The following is a 17,170-nucleotide window of genomic DNA, read 5'->3' on the forward strand; positions in this document are numbered from 1 at the left end:
GCTGGGGCTAACAGCTACAAGGTTCACCAAAACATTAAAATAAAACCAGACTTACCTTCATTCTTCACTTGTCAAAAGTTAGCATGAGCGTATAGCTAACTACATGAACCAGAACATTAGCATTTTAGCGCTCATTAGCTAAATTCTTTCTCTGGGTAACAACAGTTGTCTGACGCTTATTTTCTATATATACAAATGTTTAGCTAGCAAACTCACGTGAATGTCACGATTGGTCAAGAAAAGAAAAGAAGCTGATTGGTCAAAAATTGGTCTACTTCTACGGTCAGAACACGTGCTCGTTTATTTAAAAATGACACGTTACATCAGCTACACTTTTATAGAATTAATTTAATTATTATTTATGCTTAATTTCATTACAGTTTGTTTACAGGACATCTTTAATAATAATTATTGACGTCTTTGTTTATGTTCACCTGAGAAACAACAAAATTTAAATTTATAGTTGCCAAACATCATTTTTCTCATTCACCAGAACCACGCTGGAAATAAGTGTTTTATTTCGCTTTAATGTGCTATCATCAGTGAATTTTAATGGATTTTTCTTTGATTAATCCAATAAAATACACAAATGCTAAAAAATAGATTCACAAATTAAAATATTATTGTTTTTACTTTGATTTTGTATTAAATTGTTACGGAAAAAATACGTTATTTTTCCATCTGTCCATCCTTTGACTTAATGCAGAACGTGGTTTGTCTGGATAACGTGTTTTTTGTTTGTTTGTTTGTTTTGTTTTGTTTTGTTTTCTCCTGCGCGCGTCTTTGCGCACTCTTTGCGCCAGTCCTCAGAGGGGGTGGATAGTCTGGATTCTGTGCGCGTCATGTTGAGCCAATAACGTGCAGAGAAGAGCCGTGCACATCTCAGCAGGCAGACATCCCTCCTCCCTCCCCGTAAGTGGAAGAGTTCGCGTGCACTCATCCACAGTCCGTCAGTGAGCAGGCAGCAGCACCGGCTACCGACCAGACTGGACCGGACCACCGCAGGATCGAACAGGTGAGCGAACCGGAACCGCGAGCGTAAAGCCCATAAATATCCACGTGTTTTTATGGAAACCTAAGAGTGCATATCTGCTGTCCATTGACACGCACGCGCGCACAACTTGACAGTTATTTTATTCGCTCGTGCGTAAATCTGCTGTTTGTGGGAACAAATCTCATGTTTGGCTCAAACGTTCAGACTGGGGTGATCGGGTTGTTTTTCCTCCTCTTCTTGGAAAAAACACAAAGAACCGTTCGTGCGTTTTTACGCAGCGTAAAAGCTGTGCCAGCTGTGCGTAAAGCGGTGAAGGTGATGAATTGTTTTCTTCTCTCTCCCAAAGGATGGCCAACTGGACGCGGCTCCTCTGCGGTCTGGTTCTCATCATCGGGCTGCTCTCCCCTCCCGCGGATTCAAAAAGGAACCGAGCTTCACAGGGCGCCATTCCTCATCCTGACAAAAACAACCCAAACCAATCGGAGCAGCAGCCGCAGCCTCCGCATGCGGGTTCCGGGTCCCGCCGGAGGACCGGTGCGTCCACCCCGGCTGAGGAGGTGCTGGAGTCCAGCCAAGAGGCTCTCCACGTGACGGAGCGCCAGTACCTGAAGCGGGACTGGTGCAAGACGCAGCCGCTCAAACAGACCATCCACGAGGAGGGCTGCGTCAGCCGAACCATCATCAACCGCTTCTGCTACGGACAGTGCAACTCCTTCTACATCCCGCGGCACGTGCGCAGGGAGGAGGGCGCCTTCCAATCGTGCTCGTTCTGCAAACCCAAACGGTTCACCACCATGACGTACACCCTGCGCTGTCCGGACCAGCAGCCGCCCACCAAGAAGAAACGGATCCAGCGCGTCAAACAGTGCCGCTGTATCTCCATTGAGCTGGACTGAGAACTAGCGCGTGTCCGAAAGGACGCGTCCCACTCGGTGCATTGGCCTCGTGCGCAAAGCGTGAACGTGCAACTGCGCCGAAAGTTCGGCTTCTGTGCAGTTTGACAGAGGCTGCGCGGGGACCTGGCACGTTTTTACGCACGGCTTCATCACCGCGGTGACTGCGTGACCCGATTTTACTTCAGAGTCACGGAGACAGAGAACATCGGGGACACATTTTCTGCTTTTTTGTGTTTGGTGGACTGAATATTTCCACTGTGTGGAATTTAACGGATGAGCGGTGGTTTGTCAGCGGCTCGAAGAATCGTGTAAATCCGGGAACGACAAAGACCCGAACCTCCTCTGTGCGTGTCTCTGCTTCAAAATGATGTCTGTGAATTTTGAAGAAGTTATGTTGGGTTATTTGTAGAATTATGACACTTTAGGTCGTGTACAGCGGCGGTTTGTTGGGCATAAAATATATGTGAAATGTAACCGAATTGTTTGCTTGGATTAACTTATCCATGAAATCATAAAATAAACGCATATTGACATATTGTGCGTTTTATTTTCAGATATGAAATCGTTTGAATCGTTTATCATGTGGTAAAATGGTTTTTGGAATAATAGGAAGCGCACCCCCCACCACCACCACAAAAAATATTGATCTGGTCATGTGCTTTGCAAATATATTCAAATATAAAATATTGGGTCTATAAAATGGATTAATTTAGTCACTAATCGAGTAATCCAACATTTAAGCGAACATTTTACACACCCTTCTTCGCTTGTAGAATACCTGAAGAATGGTGATTTAAAGTAGTGCTCTTTCTGCAAACCAAAACAGTTCTGCATGATCTTCACCTGTCATTCATTAAAAAAATCTTTCAAACTAGTTTTAAACTTGAGCAGTTTGAGAAAACATTTGGTTTGACTAAAAGCTTTTAAAAGTCTGAGGCGTCTGATAGATTGCGATTACAATTTTAAAATAAATATTGATGCAATTATCAGATTATTAGGTATTCGAGTTAATATTGGTTTGTAACGTCATCACGGGTCTCCAGCTCAGATCAGAATTTAAATCAGTTTATTGGATCCTGTTTGATGGTCAAAGTTAAAGTCAAAAAGTGATTGTGATTTCTTTAAAAATGTTGAAATAATGTTCTTTATTTCATATAAGATCGTTTGGCATTTAAATTTTATAAGGTGGCATTTGATAAATGCTCATTCACGTTTGTCATTTATTTTATAAATGAATAAATTTCACTCACTAAAATGACGTCATTTTAATTTAGTTAAAAAAGTTAAAATTGAAGTTAGTTATCATTGAAAACACATAGTTCTTGTAAAATATATGAGAACTAAAATCTCCCCCAGTTTCCACACAACAGCAGCAAACATCCAACAGAAATAGAAAGGCCCACTTAAAATAAATAGAATGTTTCACCTGTCATAATTCAAATTCTTTTCAGTGTCTCACAAACAAAATAGGTAAAATGATGTTCAATCACATCTGTTGATTTGTGTCTGTCTTGCAAAAATAAGAAAGAAAAAACATGTTTTAATTGTATTATAAATAAAAAAAAAAGATAAATATTCATGTATTTCCACAAAATAACACCAAACATTCTAAATAAAAACCCCATAAACCTCATTAATGTCATCGTTCTAAAATCTGGGTTCCAGTTCTCAAATGATTTTTAAAGTTAAGATGATCTGAGCCCAAACACAACAAATAAACATTAACTAAACCAAGTAAAACAAGAGAATAACAAATGCAAAGAGCAAAAATTGCAAAACCTAAAATATAACAAATATTAACAAATAAAGATTAACTCACAAAGATGAACAAATACAAAAACAAGCACAGACTAAGAAATACTGTAAAGACTTACAAAATTAACAAATACTAACAATGGGATGAAGGTTTGAAACTTAATACAGGTTATTTATTGGCTTTTAGTTTTTTTTAAAGAAAAAAAAACAAATGCATATTTCATTAGTAAAATAAATGTACATTTTTAAAAAGGAAACTAAGATTCCTGATGTTCCACTTTTGATATTTTGAAACCTCAAATAAATGAAAATGCTAATCATCCATCTTTTCATTCTTAAAACTTCTGTGTCATAATTCAGCTCTTCAGTTATGTAATTTCCCCCTAAAATCTCAGAAAATCAGTCAGAATTCATTCAGAGTAGCACATAGTTTCATGGAAAGTTATTGTTTAAAAACTCCTAAAGATGAGAGTTTTTCTAACACACACACACACACACACACACACACACACACACACACACACACACACACACACACACACACACACACACACACACACACACACACACACACACACACACACACACACACACACACACACACACAAATGTGTCAAACAATCTTTAGAAGATGAGTAAAATCTTCTGAGGAACTCATAAAGAATGTGAAGGGTTTTTACCTCCAATATTTTAACAGGGGATCAGACTGAACGTGACTCATAAACCAAATCCTTTGTTTATGAATCATCATCATAAAAAAACTATCCAGACTCATGTTCAGTTCAGCATCCAGTTTATTGTTGAAATTTAAAACAATTCCAGAAGAACACCTGCATGAGAGCTACTGTAGGTGGCGCTATGATCACAAACCGTTTATGAAATAAACAATGCAGGTCAAAGTTCAGTTTTATACAAAATAAACTGCAGCTGTGAGAAACTTTTAATGTGCAGTTTAACTTTTGTACTTCAGTAATTCCATCTGAGGTAAAATAAGTCGCATTTCTTTAATGGTTACATCCCAACAATCCAAAAATAGACAAAGCAGAAAGATATTTCTTCCATGCAAACGTCCCATCTTACCCAAACACCAGACATCTATGTGCGAAAATAGATATTTCAGCAAAAACTAAAACTCAGTGTAAAAACAAAACAAAACAGATTAGCAGGAACATTTTTTCTTTTTTTAGAATAAAATAAATCTTTCCATACATAAATAGACACTTCAGAGTAATTTTCTATCTTTTTATGCAAAACCCCCCCCCCCCCCCAAAAAACCCCTTCAATTAACTTAAAAATAAACTACATGAGAAAGTAAAATATCTCATAATAAGGAAATCATGTTGCATAGGAAGAGGGTGTAAAAATGTGCAAAACATCTAAAAAAGATGCAGGAGGGTTAACATTCAGGTGCAAAACCGCCAACTTTTATTTTCCAAAAAGTCAGAGTGAAAGATCTTAGTGACTCGAGACAGAAGAATAAACTCTAACATAACAGTGAGTTTTCCATTCAGGGGGTGTGTCTTCATGCAAAGCATCATATTACATGAAGACACTGATAAACTATGTTGTCCAGTCTCATCTTCTTGTGATCCACATTTTGTCAATGTATGTGGAAAAGTAATAATGTTTAATGCGTGCCTGGAAGAAAAAATACTGAAGCAGAAGATTTTAGAGTTTGGAGCAGATAAATCAGAATTCAGGGCTCTGGAACCCAACATCTCGAGCCACCTGTGATTTCAGGGCTCTCCCCCCATCCCACCCCAGAAGGCCCGCCTTCTAGAGCCACATTTGATTTCAAAGCTCTGCTCCCCCACCCTTTTCTAGAGCTGCATGTGATTTCAGAGCTCTGGCCCCCTTCTAGCGCCACCTATGATTTCAAAGCTCTGCTCCCCCACCCTTTTCCAGAGCAACGTGTGATTTCAAAGCTCTGGCCCCCTTCTAGAGCCGCCTGTGATTTCAGAGCTCTGCTCCCCCCTCTGGAGCCACCTGTGATTTCAGAGCTCCTCCTCCTCCTCTGGAGCCACCTGTGATTTCAGAGCACTGGCTCCCTTCTAGAGCCACCTGTGATTTCAGGGCTCTGGCTCCCCCTTAGAACCACCTGTGATTTCAGGGCTCTGCCCCTCATCCCACCCCACCTTTGTGGAGCCACCTGTGATTTCAAGACTCCCCCACCCTTTTCTAAAGCCACATGTGATTTCAAAGCTCTGGCCCCCTTCTAGAGCTGCCTGAGTCTGGCCCTTCTTCTAGAGCCACATGTGATTTCAAGGCTCTGCTCCCCCACCCTTTTCTAGAGCCGCCTGTGATTTCAGAGCTCCTCCCCCTCCTCTGGAGCCACCTGTGATTTCAGAGCTCTGGCCCCCTTCTAGAGCCGCCTGTGATTTCAGGGATCTGGCTCCCCCTTAGAACCACCTGTGATTTCAGGGCTCTGCCCCTCATCCCACCCCACCTTTGTGGAGCCACATGTGATTTCAGGAGTCTGGCCCTCCTTCTAGAGCCACATGTGATTTCAAGGCTCTGCTCCCCCACCCTTTTCTAGAGCCGCATGTGATTTCAGAGCTCTAGCCCCCTTCTAGAGCCACCTGTGATTTCAGAGCTCTGCTCCCCTCTCTGGAGCCACCTGTAATTTCAGGAGTCTGGCCCTCCTTCTAGAGCCATATGTGATTTCAAGGCTCTGCTCCCCCACCCTTTTCTAGAGCCGCCTGTGATTTCGGAGCTCTGCTCCCCCTCTGGAGCCACCTGTGATTTCAGAGCTCTGGCCCCCTTCTAGAGTCGCCTGTGATTTCAGAGCTCCCCCCGCCTCTGGAGCCACCTGTGATTTCAGAGCTCTGACTCCCCCTTAGAACCACCTGTGATTTCAGGTCCCCCCCCACCCCTTCAAGACCTGCCTCTACCCACCGGTAGCGTGTTCTTACCTGTTCCTCTTGAAGGAACAAGTGCTTCCTGTCTTTGAACCGGTCAGGGAAGAACATTTTTTCCCCCAGTTATATTTTTGCCTTTTTTATTACGCCCGTCCTCTCAGACTGGAATCAGGTTTTGGGAGCAATTTGAGGTCGGTGTCTCGCTCAAGGCCACTGACACACACGAGGATTCAGGAACTAACCCACCGATGCTTCAGTCTGTGGACAAAATGTGGTCACACAGCTCTGAGTTTATTTGATGTATCAGATGAAGAAAAAGAATTTTTTTTTTTTTTTTTTCCTTGGTTCTGTCTTCACTAAAAAATGTCCCAGATTGACTTTTTGGACAAAACAACACAAAAATCAGTTTGTGCATACAAACATGCTAAAAAGAGCAGCAACATTCTTCAGACTGCAGCCGATGGGACGAACTTTAGCTTTAAATGTACGTATTTAACATCTGGCCTGTTTTTAAAGCTGCTGTTCAGCTCACAGACGGTTTGACAGACAGAAAAACTCCACAGACAAACAGAATCATTCTACTCCTGCTGCTGGCCACACCCCTACATAAAAGGAGGAGGAGCTGCTGGAGGAAGACTTGGACTGTATGGGCGTGTCACAGAGTGTGGCCCAGCCCAGTGGGCGTGTCTTGGATCAGATATGGATGTCAGTGACATATGTCACAGGAGCCTAAAATGAGATTTTTCAGTTCATATAATAATCTTTTTTGTTTCTATGTACACAGACAGGAGCGCGTCTGGGAATATTTAACTTCAAACATCTTCACATGGAAGTTATGAACCGTTTAGGCACATGTGAGGAGCGCCATCCACAGGTTTGGAGCAGTAAACAGAGTGCAGAGCTTCTGCACCATAATGTGAATGCTCCGCCTGCTAAAAACCATCACTAAGTGTTAGCATTAGCACAGTTTTGGTAAACATTTATAAGCTTGTATAATAAATCTCTTTATCTTCATGGTGTAATGACAGGGTATCTGTAGTCAACGTTTATCTTTATTTGTCTACTTCAACGTTAGCAAGACTGATGAACAAAAACGTGGTGAAAATACAACATTCGGCAATAATCCTGTCGTGGAATCGTTTTTGATCTTTAAAAAAGTTAAATCTCATCATGTGATAAATATTTGATCATATGTTTGCAGCCCCACAGACAGTCTATAAACATGGTCTGGATCCACATTAATCCAAATACTGGATTCTCGCTGTGCCGGCCTTTATCACAACGTGCTTGTCCCCTGTTATAAATGTATGTATTTATTATTAATAAATCAATTGCTGAATTATCTTTTCTGAAGATAGTTTGTCTGGAAATGAGCAGAGAAATAGATCAATTTATCCACTTAAATCTACTTTATTTGGCTCATGTTGTTTTCTGCAGGACAGTGGACCCGGATGGAGATCTGAATCTGACAGATTGTTGACCCTTGGAGCAGTTTTGCACTCTAAGCGGTGCAAACCTAGCACGGGTCTGAGTTTAGATTTCAGTGAAGTGCTTGCGGTCGACTCCAGGAGCTCTGCAGGAGGAACTGGACTCTGAGCTCCTGGAGACTCTGAGCTCCTGTGGATCAGCAGTGTGGATGTTGTGAGTCTCACTGACCCAGTACAATCTTTCGTGGGCTCTGCACTCACAGGTCACGCTGTCCTGGATGAATGAAGTTGACCTTTGACCCTTAGGACTCTCATCACGCCGGGTGTGTCGTGAGTTCTCGCTGCAGCTCGTCTCTGATGCCTCCTTTTGAGGATGCCGGGTGGAGGAGGAGCACAAGGACACAGATCTGGCATTGGGGGCAGTTTGGGTCTGTACATTTCCTGGATGATAGGTGGGAAGGACCAGGGTCCACCCCCACGTCCTCTGACTGACGGTTTCAGCTGGACGGCACGCTGGCTTCCTTCTGACGAAGACGCTCTTTCTGTTTCCACAGACAAAGAAACAAAGTCAAGCACAAGAAGACGAGGTCTCACTCTGCTGCATGTGGACTGTGGATCAGTTCTCACCAGACTGTTGGCGTTGACCTTCTTGGTCTCGACTCGTTTCTCTGCTGTGATCTTCTTAATGTTTTCTTGAGCTTCCTTCATCCTATTGATGTAAAAAAAAAAGACAGAGAGGATTCGAACCCTCAGTGTTCAGTTCCCAACCTCAGAACATTTACTACAACACCAACTCTGATCATTAAAAAAAAACAAGATAATGATCCATCTCCATTTTTACCCTTCTGTCCTTATGACATCACAAAAGCTGCACAAATGATATCTGTTGTACAGTTTCTGTGACCTTTTCCAGAACCAGACTCACTTCTGCTTGGAGATGTTCTTGCTTTGTCGGTTCCAAGCCGCTTTGAAGTCATTGCAGAACTCGTACCAGAGCATGAAGACGTAGTTCGGAGACACTTCCTTCTCGCCAGTCTTTGGTTTCACACCAAAGTAGTTCACAGTCTCCTGGAAGCTTCAGAGACACCAGAAGACTTTAAAAATAAATCAGACAGACAGTCAGGACAGACAGACAGAATCTGGTGTCCAGAGGAGAAGCCTGTGTACAGAAGCTCCATGACATCACACGTACAGAAAATTCTTTTTCCGGCTGCTTAGAAAATATTTCAGATGTTTTAAATGAGTTGATGGAACAAAGTGTTTTGAGCTGATTAAAAAGTTAATGATGATAAAAACATGTGAGACATCTCAGCGAGTGTTCGGGGCCGCGCCGGCGTTCAGGCTTGGCCGCAGCGCGGAGCATCATAAACATGAACTCTGCATTCCAAACATGAAAGTCATTTTCTGTCCACGCCTGTCAAAGCGCTGATAAAAGGAGGCCATGATTCAAGAGATGCTCCCTGTCCCACAGACACCACCCTCGACCCGACCTCCAGGCACTCAATGGCGTTTGGACAAGACGCCTGCAGAGCGCCAGCTTCTGGAGTGGCGTCATTTCATCACTTAAGCCCAGAGAGCTGTAGATCACCGTCCACGCCAAGGATGCCGAGCCTGAGCTTTGTTTCACGGTGTCTTCTTGGTCAGCCTGACCCCAGGTCGTCCCGCCAGAGCATGCACAAATCTGCAGAGCATGTGCAGCACGTAAACACACACACACACCGCCTCAGTGAAAACAGATGCAGAAGCTCGCACAAGGTATAAACAAAATCAAGAATTTAACCCGTGAAAAACCACGCAGTTATTACGTCTGCACGCGTCTGACTCACGCTGTGACGGCACTGCCGTGAGACGGACGAGGGCAGCACACGCCGCCGGCATTCCTCATCGACGGAAAGCACAGAGCGGCCACGAGAGGTACAGCGAGCCAACATTCCTTCTCCAGGGAAAAACACACTTCTGCACCACAATCGGGAATGAAGGACGTCAACGCTGGTGAGCATGGAAGGAGACGCTGCGCCAAACGAAATCTGCAGGAGGAGGGAGCTTAATGGGCCGGAACTGTGACAGAACCAGAAAACCGCAGTGGAACCCAAACATGAACAAATTAAGAGTGCATGCTGCGGAAAGAGTATCATCACTCTCTCTGGAAAAAAGAGAGAACAAGAACACCCTAACACACAAACGTGTGTTTAAACATGCTGCAAGTAAAAACTGAGAGTAATGCTTTAAAAAAAATCAAACACAGGTCAGGTCAGGGGTCGTGCACTGATGGTGTGCACCGCTGCATCCACCACACTACAGAACCGCCCTGGGTCCTGGATGGGAACCACGCAGGAAGACAACCTACCCATCCTCAAATTCTCCTCTCCAAATTAACCATCCATCTGCTGCAGCCAGGTGAAAAGTGGGCGTGTCTTTGACCAGGTGAAATGGGGACATGTCTTTGACCAGGTGAAATGGGGGCGTGTCTTTGACCAGGTGAAACGGGGACATGTCTTTGACCAGGTGAAACATGGACATGTCCTTGACCAGGTGAAATATGGACGTGTCTTTGACCAGGTGAAATGGGGGCATGTCTTTGACCAGGTGAAATATGAACGTGTCTTTGACCAGGTGAAATGGGGGCGTGTCTTTGACCAGGTGAAATGGGGGCATGTCTCTGACCAGGTGAAACATGGACATGTCCTTGACCAGGTGAAATGGGGGCGTGTCCTTGACCAGGTGAAATATGGACGTGTCTTTGACCATGTGAAATAGGGGCGTGCCCTTGACCAGGTGTAAAGTTAGCATGTCCTTGACCAATCGTGGTGAAATGTGGGTGTGTCCTTGGCATTCTGCAGTCTCTGGGGTCCAAATTACTGAGACACATGTGTGCTGAATCATGTCCAGAGAAACACACCACATGGACAAAATGCTGAAGTAAAGCTGATGCTCCCTCAGAATGTTTTCATTTGACACAAAGTCACAACAAAGAGACGAGACTCTAGAGAGACCAAAAACATGAATAAAGTTAACACCTGGTTCGGGTCAGAGTGCTTGATTTTTCACCTGGCACAGTGCAAGTGTTGTTCCTTGTGTCGAATCAATGCACCAGTTATTTTCACAGTTAGCGCCCCCTAGTGTAAGCAGCGAGTATAACGTGTATGTGTTGGTCTTAAAACGAGGTGCATTCAGGTGGAGTGTTGGTGTGACGCACCAGGAAGCGACCTGCTCGAAAGTTGAGTGCCTTCTTCCATCAGAGACAAGGAACCCTGTTCCTGGACATCAAATGTCCTGCATGTCTCTCAGCTCTATAATAACCACTTCATCAAGACACAGTGGGATGTCCACTCCTGTACACGCCCTCCACTGATCGCTGCACTGTTCACCATTGGCTCCTCGTTAGGGTAAATCATGTCTGGCTTCTTTTCGTTTTGGAACATGTTGCTTGCTGCTATTTTTCACACTGGCTGTTGTGCCAGTGTCCTTTTCCCATCATGCATTGTGCATCTGGAGTCCACCATAGCTCCGCCTCCCCCTACAAACAGCAGCATGTTCAGACTTCCTGCAGCTCATCAGTGATCTCTGTCCTGACTGAAGATTTCATCCTGCAAATTGCACAAATTACTGCTGAATGTGCACATCACTGTTCAAACAAGCTCACTAGCACCACCTACAGGTCAGGGCTATGTAGCAGCTCAGGATTCCCTGTCTATATGATGTCATAAGAGACACTTTTCTCTGAATTCCTGCTTTTATTTGTGTCTCATGGTTTCTTTTCATGTTATTTTTATCCCCCTGAATTCTGACAAAGAAAAAAAAAACATGTCTAGGTTTTAGCTCGGTAACGATCTTTGGGTTGGACAGCGTCTAAACTCGCTGACTGCACTGTCCGTTGTTGACGTGATCTGTAATGCCGGCGTGTTTGTGGATTGTTCACCCAATGCAGATGTGAGGCCCACCCAGGGCCTGGTGGGCCCCGCTGACACCCGTATTCATCAACACCGTGTCATTTTTACAAGGTGGCTCTGTGGGGAACACCCCCCCCCCCCCCCCCGTGTACCGAGCTCCATTTCACCACCCCACTCCTCCCCACTCCCCCCTCAGACAAAATTAAAGGAAAACTTCATTAAAGGCAAAACACTGTCAGCTGTGGGGCCCTTTTGATCAATATTCCTGTCCAAGTTCAACGCCTGCAACGGCTAAAGGCCGACACATGTCCGGTCCAGCCATGAGAGGCGAGGCTGAGTTGCCATGGTGACGATGTGAGTCAGTGAGAGTGATTCTTCCAAACAGAAACATCAAACAGACCCGGAGATGAGTTATAGGAGCGTCCAAAGCAATCACCGTCCAGACTGTTTAGAGTTTGTTTTCTCCACTTCGCATTTTTCACGTTCTCCTTTATATGCATTCATGATTTATTCTGGAAGTGCGACAGTTACGACTTAAAGCAAACAACTCTGCTCTCTATCCAAACACGGCAAAAATAATCTGTTTGCGTTGTCTGCGCCGCCATCTTTTTCCAATATGAAATGTTCCAGATATGATGTCACGGGAACATGAGCAGCAGGCTGCCAGTGCGTCTCGCGCCTATAAATCAGAAAAAACTCCTGCAAGTCTTCTGCACGAAACGCCACTGATAAGAACGACAGGAAGTGCACAGGACGAAACACAGGAAAACTGCACATCACATGTAGAAACCCATTACTGCGGCTGCTAATCACGCCATAACAAGACTGTGCTTTAGCGCCGTGCTTATTGTTTCTTTTATTGCTGAATTTCTCAGAATTAATTAGAAGGAGGAGGAGGAGGAGGACTGCATTTCTTCAGCTGTTTCCCAACTAGCAGATGTTTAAAGCATGTTACAGTGATGCCTCACATCCAGCTCAATTAATTAGAGTTAATTAAAGTGCATACCTCTGCCAATTAACAACATTACTCCATGATAGCAAATCCTGATGCAGATCCAGACCCTACTCACGATCTGTGCTAAATTGTACTTGTTAACTGTCTATAACAGATATAAATGACTGACAGGTTTTTCACAAATGAATCCAGATTGTCAAACTGGATTCCATGTTGGTGTTGATCCAAATCTGTCTGCAAATTTCTCTTTTTTCTTCCACATGAAGGTCTGAAGCGGTTTGCATGACAGAATATTCTGGGTTTGGTTTGCGCTCTCAGTGGCGGAGACATGACGCGTTCTGTTATTAGCCCCGCCCCTGACTTGTCACGTGTCACTGTGCTGTAAAAGTGATGATCGATTTGTGTTCCACTGAACGAGGGGATACTTGTGTGTCACTTTGAGATTAAGCAGCGTAAATGTTGAATTACTGAAGGATAAAATAAAAAACAGCTCGAGTACTTTAAGGTGTTCGTTTACCTTTTCTGAGCGGCGCTGAGTCGTTCTTCTTCTGCACTGTGCTCCTTCTGAGCTGTGAAGAAGAAAAAAAAAAAAGACATTTGGACACATTTAAGCGTTTTAAAGTAAGAAATGTGACATAATTATGAGTTTTTCATGGAAACTTGTTTTCTTTTAGGCGCTCTTATCAAACAGACGAATGATAATTAGCAGCATATTGAAGCTGCAATATTTGATGGTAAGGTCAAAGGTCAAATATTTATTTTCGTACATTCTGCAACAGTTAATCGTCCAAAGGATTTTACAGGCACAGACAGCGCAGGCCAGCGGGGGGCGCTGTGCTCACTGACTGTGGTTTTGGCTGAATGTGTGAGGTTAGCAATGTGACGCCTGACATTCCCGTGGCCACGGCGGTCTGTTTGAATGTCAGTGTGTGCGTGCTGGTAGCTGAAGCGGTGAAGCGAGCCTGTGAGGACACGGTCTCGGGAACTGGAGGCTCCTGTGGATTCCTGCCATGTAAAAGTGCCTAAATGCAAGGCAGATGTGTGCGGCGGGCGAAGCAGAGGTGCAAGAATTTATCTTGGGCCAGAGTGCGCCTGTGATCTCAGATTTATTGCATTTTTCCAGATTCATCCTTTTTACAATGATGGGGGACCTTTCCTACTTGAAGATTTAAGAGGGGGAAGTCTCCAAAAACTGTTCAAAGGCAGGTTTGGGGGTCTTTTGGGAGAAGGTGAGCTTAAGCCTCCAACCATCAGCCCATTTTACTTTTATTTGTACATATTAGAGGGGGGTGGGTGAACCTAATGAAGGGGGGGTCGTCACGGAGAGATCAAGGAGGAGGGGTTGTGACCAATGGTGTTAGTCTCAGTGGGGGTCAGGCTGGCGCCTGAGGGACCCCTGTGCTGGGACTGAACAGAGGTGGCACTGGAGGCTGATGGGAAAAGAGAGAGTGCGAAGCCTCTGTGTGTAAACATGAAACCAGTAGTGGCTAACGAGAAAGTTACGAGACGTGCACACTGAGCGCAACAATAAATTAGGTCTTTAAAACTCTGACACACTTTTACAAACCGCTGATTTACCCAACGGCCAGATAACCGCGGGGACCGTCCCACGCCGAGGAATGCACAACCCCGTCGTCATGGAAACACTCAGCTTACTTGAGGAAGATCATGGACACTGCGACTGGTTTTTTTTTTTTTTTTTGGACTGTTGTTCTCACATTCTTAAATGTGGAAGATGTAAAGAGAAGATTGGTCCACATATAGTGGAATGTGTCAGAGGACATTAGAGTTCAAAGATTTTATTTGCTTCCAATTACATCCAAATCAGTGAAATGCAGCAGAAATTAAGACACAATTCAGCCACGACCCGCCAATTTTAAAGGACCAAATGTAAGCAGACCAGGTGTCAACCGATATTCACATACAATAAGAAAAATCAAAGGAAAACAAACGTTTTTGGGGGGAGTTGTGGGGAGGCGATCTGTGTGAAGGCAGGACAGCATCGAGTGTTGAACATATTTCATGAGAATTTTGTGGCGACAATGTGAGATTAAATTTTGGTGGTGATGCAGTTCAGCCTCAGCAGTTTTCACATTTCACCTCCAACACCGCAAGATGGGCTTCCTCTGATCTTTTTCTATAATGTTATTGCCTTATGACATCACAAAGACCTCCAGGGCTTCTCCTTTTATGGAGCCTACAAACTCCTGGTCACATCCATCTGTTCACTGCAACTTCAGGAACCAGTTATGATGCGGACCTTGTTTCAGTCTTGTTTCTGAGTTTGTGATGGTCCTGGATCAAGACTAAATTCCATGCAGGAGTGTTGCAGTACTGCCCAGTAGCCCAGTATTGGTTTCGAGATCACTTTTCACTTACTGGGTCTCATCTCGGAATTAAAAGCAATTCTACTCGATCTTGACTCGGTGTAAGTGCTGGAATAAGTACATGCATTAATTAAAATGATAAAGGTAATAAATTAATTTACAATGTGTTGACTGGTGCTATATTTTGGAGGAGAACCCACTGTGCAACATTCTGTTGAATCCATTGGTCCCACTGAGCAGCAAGAATGACTGAAAAATGCAATGTCAGTAAATCTGGTTTTATCAATCACAAAAACTGCTTTGCAGCACGAATTTCAAAAAGCAGCATCGTGCAGAATGTAAGTTTTGTAAGTCAGGCTCAACTCTTCTGAAGACTCCGTTTTGACTGAAACTTGTTTTTATTAATGTCTTGGTCTTGACTGAAACTCAATATAGGTTGTCTTGTCCCCATCCATGCCATCCAGGACCTGCAGCAGTTCCACACTGTGGTTGATGAGGTGACACTCAGAACCAGCGAATGCTCCCAGAACAGAGTCTAGTTTAGTTGTGATGTCATCACAACTAAACTGCATTACCTTTAGCAGTAATGGTACTTGTAATAAGTGTAGCTTATTCGTAGCTTTGGAGGCCAGGCTGGGCCGCACCGTGGAAAAATTCTACAGCTAGCCAGGCCCCTGTAGTCGGTGCGGACCAAGGTAGCTTAGCCGCCGTTAGTTCCCTCCCGGCAGATCCCAAGCAGCCAGGAAAGCAGGCCGACTGGGTGACTGTGAGGAGGAAGCGTAGTCCTAAACAGAAGCCCTGTGTACACCGCCAACCCGTTCACATATCTAACCGTTTTTCCCCACTCGGCGACACACCCGCCGAGGATCAAACTCTGGTTATTGGCGACTCTATATTGAGAAATGTGAAGTTAGCGACACCAGCAATCATAGTCAATTGTCTTCCAGGGGCCAGAGCAGGTGACATTGAAGGAAATTTGAAACTGCTGGCTAAGGCTAAGCGTAAATTTGGTAAGATTGTAATTCACGTCGGCAGTAATGACACCCGGTTACGCCAATCGGAGGTCACTAAAATTAACATTGAATCGGTGTGTAACTTTGCAAAAACAATGTCGGACTCTGTAGTTTTCTCTGGGCCCCTCCCCAATCGGACCAGGAGTGACATGTTTAGCCGCATGTTCTCCCTGAATTACTGGCTGTCTGAGTGGTGTCCAAAAAATGAGGTGGGCTTCATAGATAATTGGGAAAGCTTCTGGGGAAAACCTGGTCTTGTTAGGAGAGACGGCATCTTTCCCACTTTGGATGGAGCAGCTCTCATTTCTAGAAATCTGGCCAATTTTCTTAAATCCTCCAAACCGTGACTATCCAGGGTTGAGGCCAGGAAGCAGAGTTGTAGTCTTACACACCTCTCTGCAGCTTCTCTCCCCCTGCCATCCCCTCATTACCCCATCCCCGTAGAGACGGTACCTGCTCCCAGACCACCAACAACCAGTAAAAATCTATTTAAGCATAAAAATTAAAAAAGAAAAAATAATATAGCACCTTCAACTGCACCACAGACTAAAACAGTTAAATGTGGTCTATTAAACATTAGATCTCTCTCTTCTAAGTCCCTGTTAGTAAATGATATAATAATTGATCAACATATTGATTTATTCTGCCTTACAGAAACCTGGTTACAGCAGGATGAATATGTTAGTTTAAATGAGTCAACACCCCCGAGTCACACTAACTGCCAGAACGCTCGTAGCACGGCCCGAGGCGGAGGATTAGCAGCAATCTTCCACTCCAGCTTATTAATTAATCAAAAACCCAGACAGAGCTTTAATTCATTTGAAAGCTTGTCTCTTAGTCTTGTCCATCCAAATTGGAAGTCCCAAAAAACAGTTTTATTTGTTGTTATCTATCGTCCTCCTGGTCGTTACTGTGAGTTTCTCTGTGAATTTTCGGACCTTTTGTCTGACTTAGTGCTTAGCTCAGATAAGATAATTATAGTGGGCGATTTTAACATCCACACAGATGCTGAGAATGACAGCCTCAACACTGCATTTAATTTATTGTTAGACTCG

At 44.0% G+C, this 17,170-nt stretch overlaps 2 protein-coding genes across 5 annotated transcripts in view; one reads left to right on the plus strand and one right to left on the minus strand.

The window, feature by feature from the left end:
* The first annotated feature begins 882 nt into the window (after positions 1-882).
* LOC117532186 (gremlin-1-like) lies at positions 883-2,423 on the plus strand. The gene is made up of 2 exons (XM_034195485.1): positions 883-1,015; positions 1,341-2,423. The coding sequence occupies exon 2, from the start codon at positions 1,342-1,344 to the stop codon at positions 1,888-1,890; it is 549 nt and encodes a 182-aa protein (XP_034051376.1). The 5' UTR covers positions 883-1,015; position 1,341; the 3' UTR covers positions 1,891-2,423.
* Positions 2,424-4,426: 2,003 nt separating this feature from the next.
* Positions 4,427-17,170, minus strand: part of LOC117531688 (formin-1-like) — an 85,176-nt gene continuing 72,432 nt past the window's right edge. For 3 of the 4 annotated variants that reach the window (XM_034194791.1, XM_034194790.1, XM_034194792.1), the window contains 4 exons: positions 13,293-13,344; positions 8,856-9,005; positions 8,558-8,639; positions 4,427-8,472 (listed from right to left, as the gene is read on the minus strand). In XM_034194791.1, coding sequence (XP_034050682.1) covers positions 8,428-8,472; positions 8,558-8,639; positions 8,856-9,005; positions 13,293-13,344 — 329 coding nt within the window. In that variant the 3' untranslated portion in view covers positions 4,427-8,427. The remainder of the gene's footprint in view (positions 8,473-8,557; positions 8,640-8,855; positions 9,006-13,292; positions 13,345-17,170) is intronic. The other variant, XR_004566701.1, reaches the window with a different exon arrangement.

The sequence above is a fragment of the Thalassophryne amazonica genome, chromosome 19 (assembly GCF_902500255.1).
Source record: "Thalassophryne amazonica chromosome 19, fThaAma1.1, whole genome shotgun sequence".
NCBI lineage: Eukaryota > Metazoa > Chordata > Actinopteri > Batrachoidiformes > Batrachoididae > Thalassophryne > Thalassophryne amazonica.